Source organism: Hordeum vulgare, chromosome 3H (assembly GCF_904849725.1).
Source record: "Hordeum vulgare subsp. vulgare chromosome 3H, MorexV3_pseudomolecules_assembly, whole genome shotgun sequence".
Classification (NCBI taxonomy): domain Eukaryota; kingdom Viridiplantae; phylum Streptophyta; class Magnoliopsida; order Poales; family Poaceae; genus Hordeum; species Hordeum vulgare.
The window spans coordinates 555,826,898-555,834,853 of record NC_058520.1 but is presented as its reverse complement, the minus strand read 5'-3'; the positions used below and the strand labels follow the sequence as shown (position 1 = coordinate 555,834,853).

The 7,956-nt window shown below is 43.2% G+C and overlaps 1 protein-coding gene across 1 annotated transcript; it reads left to right on the top strand.

Annotated features, from left to right (window-relative positions):
- Positions 1–6,398: 6,398 nt before the first annotated feature.
- On the top strand, positions 6,399–7,072 carry LOC123445002 (histone H4). The gene has a single exon (XM_045121914.1). It carries the CDS (start codon positions 6,477–6,479, stop codon positions 6,786–6,788), a length of 312 nt encoding a protein of 103 aa, XP_044977849.1. The 5' UTR covers positions 6,399–6,476; the 3' UTR covers positions 6,789–7,072.
- Positions 7,073–7,956: the final 884 nt, after the last annotated feature.

Here is a 7,956-nt window from a genome sequence, read left to right as displayed (position 1 = left end):
GTATATATACCCCTGGTACAAGGCAGTTACAAAGAGGCAGTTGCTACTAGTAGCAACCGTCATAGCGGGGATTAACCATTTAATTAATCTAATTAATTTATTTCTAACACTCCCCCTAATCACTGCTTGTCTTGGATATTTATTATCTTGATAAAGACTCCTCTTTGTATGTGTCTTTAAGAATGTCCATCATCTTCGTGAAAGCCTTTGTATAATCTTGAAAGTCTCCCCCAAAAACCCTGTGGGAAAAAATATGAGGAGAATAGTGTAGATATGTTGCTAAAACTCCTTTAAACCCGGTGGGAAAATAATAAGGAGAAAATAGTGCAACATATAATGATTATTGTCTCTTGATAACTCAATCGAGAAAACCTTTGAAGAAGGAGAAAAATCAATTGTGAGTTTAGAGAACAATTAATATGTCTTTAATACTTTCTTTAAAAACCCAATAGGGAAAATAGAAAGTACGGCATATGATTTTGATAATATATTGCCTCATTAAAAACCTTTTTATGAGAAAACTGATGCAAAACTCATAAAGGAAAAGAGTACAATTATTATCTGATGATAATTAATGGGTTATGAGTCTAGGAATTTCTCTCCCTGAAATTTGCAAATCTCGAAAACGTCTCATACCAATTCCATGAATATATTTCTGGAATGTTGAATTTGGTAAAGACTTTGTGAACAAATCTGCTAGATTGTCGCATGATTTGGTTTGCAAAATATCAATTTCTCCATCCTTTTGTAATGCATGAGGATAGAATAACTTAGGAGAAATGTGTTTTGTGATATTACTTTTCACATAACCCATTTGCATTTGAGCAATGCAGGCTGCATTATCTTCATATATAATAGTTGGTGATCCTAATGAACCAACACCACATGAAGTTTGAATATGGTTAATCATCCTGCGAAGCCATACACATTCTTTAGATGCTTCAAATAATGCATTAATTTCAGAATGATTAGTGGATGTTGCTACGAGAGTCTGTTTTGTTGACTTCCATGAAAAAGCAGTTCCACCATATAAGAATACGAAACCTGTTTGTGACCTGGCATTGTGAGGATCAGATAGATAGCCAGCATCAGTATATCCTACCATAGTCATATCTTGGTTTTTCTGATAGAATAAGCCAAGATCTTTTGTGCCATGTAAATATCTAAGGATATTCTTTACTCCCGCCCAATGACGTTTTGTTGGAGCAGCGCTATGTCTAGCTAGTAAATTTACTGCAAATGCAATATCAGGCCTGGTGCAATTTGCAAGGTACATTAGCGCACCAATGGCACTGAGATACGGGAACTCAGGTCCTAATATCTCTTCGTCATCATCCCGAGGTCTAAAAGGATCTTTATTCATGTCAAGGGATCTGACAACCATGGGTGTTTTGGTTGGATATGATTTATCCATATTAAATTTTTCCAAAACCTTTTGAATGTATGCAGGTTGGTATACTAAAATTCCTGAGGGAAGATGCTCAAGCTGTAAGCCTAAGCAGAATTTGGTCTTTCCCAAATCTTTCATCTCAAATTCCGCCATTAGATGATTGCGTGCTTCTTCTATATCAGGTGTACTCCCAATAATATTGAGGTCATCAACGTACACTGAGATGATGCAAAATCCATTTGAGGATTTCTTTATAAATACACAAGGGCAATCATCATTATTTGAGTAGCCTTTTTTAATAAGGAACTCACTCAGCCGGTTATACCACATTCTACCCGACTGTTTTAAGCCATATAGTGACTTTTGTAATTTTACACAATATGCGTTGCGATTTGCTTTTGGATTCGGCATTTTAAGTCCTTCAGGGACTTTCATATATATATATCCGATTTGAGTGACCCATATAAGTATGCTGTCACTACATCCATCAACTGCATAGATAAATTCATTTGTACCGCCAAAGATATTAAGTATCGAAACGTTATTCCACTCATTACAGGAGAGTATGTATCATCGTAATCGATGCCGGGTCTCTGCGTGAACCCTTGTGCTACAAGCCTCGCTTTGTATCTCACCACCTCATTGTATTCATTCCTTTTTCGAACAAAAACCCATTTTGCTCCAACAGGGAAAACATTGTGAGGAGTAGGTATTACTGAGGAAAATACCTCTCTTTTGTTGAGCGAGCGCAGTTCTGCCTCAATTGCTTCCTTCCATTTAGGCCAATCAGGACGCTTGAAGCACTCCCTGACGGTCTTTGGTTCTGGATCCAGTTGAAGGGTTTCAGGATTATTTTCCCGTAAAATCTATATAGAGTAAAAGAATATTTTAGGATGAAACTTTATTCATATTACTCACATATAAATATATATATACAAAGTATTCATATTACAATTACAAGTATAAATATGACATTATGTTTGAATTACATAATACGATTGGTCCGTAGGACTTTTATTCTACTTAGAGTTATACAAATTATAACATCCATTATTACAATAAAATAGCTGATAACATCAAATGAGTGATGTGGAGATTATATAAGATCTCCATATGCGTCTTGGGTGTATTCCACCATCATGTTGCCAACATCAAGAAGATCTTCATCCTTGTGCCTTGTTTCCTTAGGAGCGCTTTGAGAAGTGCTAGCTTCAAGGTTTTCTTCTTGTTGTAAGGCGTTGAAGTGAGCTTCGGCTTTTCCATGAACTTGTTTGCCTTTCCCAGTGGATTTGATGTATAAATCCGCTAGATGCTTGGGAGTTCGGCATTTGTTAGTACGATGGTTAGTACATCCACACCTTTCACAAATCTCGGAGTTGGTGTTTCGGTCATTTTTCTTGAAGTGACCTTTACCTTTAGATTGACCAAAGCTTTTCTGCTTGTTGTTCCTTTTCCACTTTCCATTGAATTTCTTGAAATTCTTTTTGTTGCCCCCATACTTTTTAGTAAACTGAGTGTTAGCATGTGCTTCAGGGAGTGCCATTGAGCCCGTTGGGCGTGTCTGATGATTCTTCATGAGAAGTTCATCATGTTTCTCAGCTTGAAGTAAAGTGTATATGAGCTCAGAATACTTTTTGTATTTTTGTTGACGGTACTGTTGTTGTAGTACTCTCATTGAGGGGTGGAAAGTGCACAAGGTCTTCTCAATAAGATCTTCTTCAGAAATTGCTTGATTGCAAAACCGAAGTTTTGAGTTAACCTTGTGAACTGCAGAGTTATATGCTGCCACAGATTTGAAGTCTTGGAACCTTATGAGGGACCATTCTCTCTGTGCTTCTGGCAGCATGAATGCTCTTTGCTGGTCATATCTCTCATTGAGAGAGTTCCACAAAACTAGTGGATCTTCTTCCATCAAATATTCCGACTTTAAGTCTGAATGGAGATGGTGCCTTAAGAAACTTAAAGCTGTATATTTGGCTGCCGTGGGGATTTCTCCGGCGCCTTCAACGGGTGTGGTGATAGTGAAACCGAGTTTACGGCTTTCGAGGGCTATCTTTGCATCCATAGCCCATGGTAAATAGTTACTACCATCTAGTTCAAGTTCATGAAATTCACGATGCACGACACCAGCCATTTCCTGCATGGTATTTTCATGCATAATTTAGTTTTACTATGAGGGTAAAATATAAGTAACAACAAATGCTTTGATGAAGCAAATTTTGCAAGTATAGTTGATGCTTTATACTTATATGTGTAGACCTCATTTTATGTAGATGACACGTTGAAGATAGTCACCATTGCGGTGTAGATCTCACAGTAGTGGAGAACATAGTCTGGTTTTGACCAGTAGATGTTTGTAGTCCATTACCTTGTGTCATACTTTATTTTACAAAAACACTTTGAAGGTAGTCATCTTGTCAAAAGACTAGATGTAGACCTCTCAGCAAGAGTGGATAATCTGCAAATTATGCAGTAGATCACACAATTACCTTGTGATTTGTAAAGATTCGAGGTAGTCACATTAATTCGCATATTCGGGAGAGCACTCGAAGATAGTCATTTTGCCAAAATAACGAAGGCAAAATGTAGATCTTTCAGCGATGAGGATAATCTGCAAAATGCAGTAGATGCCTCATCTACCTTGTGATCCCAAAAATTTGAATTGTAAAAAAAATGTTGTACTTGAAAACTACATATTCTACAAAAATGGAAAATGTTGAGGCAATCATATAGAATATGTACACATAGTCTGAGACTTTATTTTATTATACAATACTTGGTCTAATTATACAAACTTACAGTACAATATAGACTGAATATAATAAACAGATGTTTTTAGTACAATAAAATAGCACTCTCAAATGAACAGGACTGGCTGCTATGTAATATAAATAATACTATAGGCATTCTCTGTTGAAAACGCCACAGCACCAGCAACATTTATTAGATAGATTGGCTTGTAGACTAATTTAGGTGAGGAGCGGGAGACTTGGCCTGTAGGCCTATTTAGATAAGTAGCGGGGAGACTTGGCCTCTAGGCCTATTTAGATGACGAGCGAGGAGACTTGGCCTGGTCCATGCATCGACAGAGAGAAAGGATAAGGAGAGCACGAGAGTTTCCTCACGTCACAGCCACTCCCAAATCCCCTTCTTTGTTTCGATCTGGATCACACCACCTCTCCTGCGCCTGTCTCCTCGTCGGTCTCCCCTGCCCCGTCGCGCCGTCTTCAAAGGAAACGGGGCAGGCCCCGCTGCGAAGCCCGGCTACCTCCGCTGCTGCTTGCCTCCGGGGCGCTGGTGAAGCCCAGGGCGTCCGACGACCACGCGCCACGAAGAGCCGACCGGTTCTGCGCCATAGCAGCGGCGAACTGGCGCAGGATCCGGCGAGCTTCCGACGGTGGCGTCGGCGGAAGGGGCGGAGCCGGAGGAGGAGGAGGAGGTGTCGTCGGTGATGGAGGGCGGAGCGACGACGACGAGCCCATGGCCTCCATCCCCTCTTCTTCAACCTTTATTTGGACATTCAAGATGGGGATGGTGGGATAACCGCCTCGTTCCTCTCGATCCGGTGTCAGAGATGGCAGATCCGGGATGGGGCCGGTGTGTGCTGCCGCTGCCGGCGTCGGGGATGGCAGGTCCGGGACGTGGCCGTCCGTGCGCGCAGGGCATGGCCCGAATCCGTGCTGCATGCAGTACGGAGGAAGAGGCGGCGACGCAAGTTCACATGGGAACATCTCATCTTCTTCGAGGAACGACGCTGATGGCCCTGCAAGAAGCCAATCCATGGGAGGTATGTTGAAAACAGATGGTGAAGTGGCCGGAGCCGAAGGCCCAGCCTGTTGCAGTGGAGCGGTGGCCGGAGTCGAGGATCCAGCCTGGTGCACCGTTGGTGCACGCCCACGAAGTGGCTGGTTGCCTCGACGTGCATACCCACGGCGGCGGTTCTGGCGGTGGTTCCCGGCGAAGAAGCGGCGATGAGGGCCACTCCGGTTCTGGCGGTGGTTCCTGGTGAAGGAACGGCGGCGAGGGCCATTCCTTGCACCAAGGCCGTGACGGCGACGTGCAATGCGGTGGCGCTGCGTGCGAGTGAAGCGGCTGTCTTCTTTCTGCAGGAAACGTGCGAAAGCAAAAGCAAGCGAGGACAAATCTCTCCTTGCCATTCTCACCTTTCTCTTGGCTCTCTGTCGCTCTCGGCAGAGCGAGTGCTGATAACGTGTGGAATGTAAAAACGAGAGAGAGGATAAAAATGATGAACCGTTGCTTTCATTGATGGATTGAGAGTATATATACCCCTGATACAAGGCAGTTACAAAGAGGCAGTTGCTACTAGTAGCAACCGTCATAGCGGGGATTAACCCTTTAATTAATCTAATTAATTTATTTCTAACATTTACAACATTTTTTTTAATAATCATATTGTTTCAAAATAGAATCAACAAGTATAGGTCGTGGAGTTTCCGAAACTCCATTGCATGTTAGCACTTTGATATAACCAAGCACAATTATAATCTTTGTAAGTTTTACTTTCTTTTGAAATACTCCAGTAAACCAACAGTATGAAGAAGTGTGATGTTGTATTAAACTCAGATTTTCACCATACCACCAATATGAAATTACTTCTTTCATACCACAAAATACTTGTTGTTGAAAAAAACTAGTCTAGTTCTCCCTAAAAAAATATATTTAGGAACAGAGGAACTATATTAAATTGGTATATATACCTCACCATATTTTCTCCGATGTCCCCACCAGCCATAGAGCACCAGCGCTTCAGCGTTCTCCAATCCCGCTACTTTTTCGTCCCATCGTGCAAACCGGGCGCGCAGAATTACGAAATTTGGGGACCCCCGGGCCACGTCACCGATCCGCTCCCAGTCCACACCACTGATCCGCGACATCGTGGGGAAAAGCGGCCACAGCCGTCCATCTCCTGTCCATCGAACGGCTCCAGCCGCTTTCACAGGCTCACAGCTCTCGCCCGCCCTTTATATACGGCCGCTCCCCCAATCTCATCTCACTCATCGCTTCCAGCCACCAAGCCCCGCTCCAAAATCCCCAAATTCTCCCCCCTCTCTTCCAAGCAGCAGCCATGTCGGGTCGCGGCAAGGGCGGCAAGGGGCTCGGCAAGGGCGGCGCGAAGCGCCACCGCAAGGTCCTGCGCGACAACATCCAGGGCATCACCAAGCCGGCGATCCGGAGGCTGGCCCGGAGGGGCGGCGTGAAGCGCATCTCGGGGCTCATCTACGAGGAGACCCGCGGCGTGCTCAAGATCTTCCTCGAGAACGTCATCCGCGACGCCGTCACCTACACCGAGCACGCCCGCCGCAAGACCGTCACCGCCATGGACGTCGTGTACGCGCTCAAGCGCCAGGGCCGCACCCTCTACGGCTTCGGCGGCTGAAGAGCCGCGGCGCCGGTGCTGGCTGGCCGGCCGTGGCGCACATGCCATGGCTCGCGGTCAAGAAATTGCTTGAGAGGAGAAAGCTGTAGTAGATCTGGATTCTATGCCTTCTATGCTTAGTAGTAATATGCGTTGTAGTAGCGGCCGTAGAGTTGGCTGTTTAATGTTTGCTTACGTGTTCTGAATTTCTGATGGGCAAATACTGTGTTTGCCGAGTTATATGAATCCAGAGTTGACAAAAATTGTACTCCTGCAGATCCAAAACTATGAATTATTGCTAATGACGATGGTGTTTTGTCCTTCTGCATTTAGCCTGATGCAAATTCTGTGATGCAATTGCGTTCCGTCTGTCCTGTATTTTACTTGTTCGCTGTTGATCAGCAGGGTGTCTCCTGCAGATCTAGCAACTCATTGCTTGAATATTTACTGCAAATCTTGTTGTGTCCAAATACCAGTAGGCCATTGGTTCTCTTCGCTCGAAACCTGTTTATATTCCGTGTGCGTCTCCACGCAGATCTTAATTTGTCAGTGCCATATGTTCATAACTTTCCACATGGTGATCTTTTTGATTTGCTTTTCGTTCAGTAAATCTTGCTTGGCCCAGTACCTCCCAAAGTCAGTTTCGCATAATTTTGTACCCTTGTCGAATACCTACTTGTTCTCGCTCCACTACTGATTGGCAATCCACATTGCCATCGTGCTGCTCTAGGCGTTTAATTAGTTGGTACGCCGGAGATGCAAAATGTTGTATCATGGACTGAACGGCATTGTTCATTGCGTGCATAGGATAAAACCTTCTCCCGTTCATTCATTCCTAGCTAAGCAGCTGAAAGAAAGGCCTGTTGCTCCTTCGCAATAAGGAAGAAGTACTCTCGAGTACTCTCAGAAATGCCTTTCTTTCAGCTGTTTAAAAAATCCTCCAAAACGTTCATCAACTAAAAATGATAGTTTTAGGGACAAATTACTAAAAGCGTGGTAGTTTTCAGTCATTTTTTTTAACTTGATAGCTCCATGGGACTGCGGCCCCAAAAAATGACAGTTAATTGTCAATTGCTCAATAATATAAGAGCATATTTTGTTCTGGTATAATGTTAAAAATGCTTATATATTATGAAACGAAGGGACTACATTTTTTTACAATATTAATAAAATTTTAAAAATTATTTAC

Excerpts from the sequence above, each read along its gene's own strand:
- LOC123445002 (XM_045121914.1), top strand. The coding sequence starts at position 6,477 with ATGTCGGGTCGCGGCAAGGGCGGCAAGGGGCTCGGCAAGGGCGGCGCG.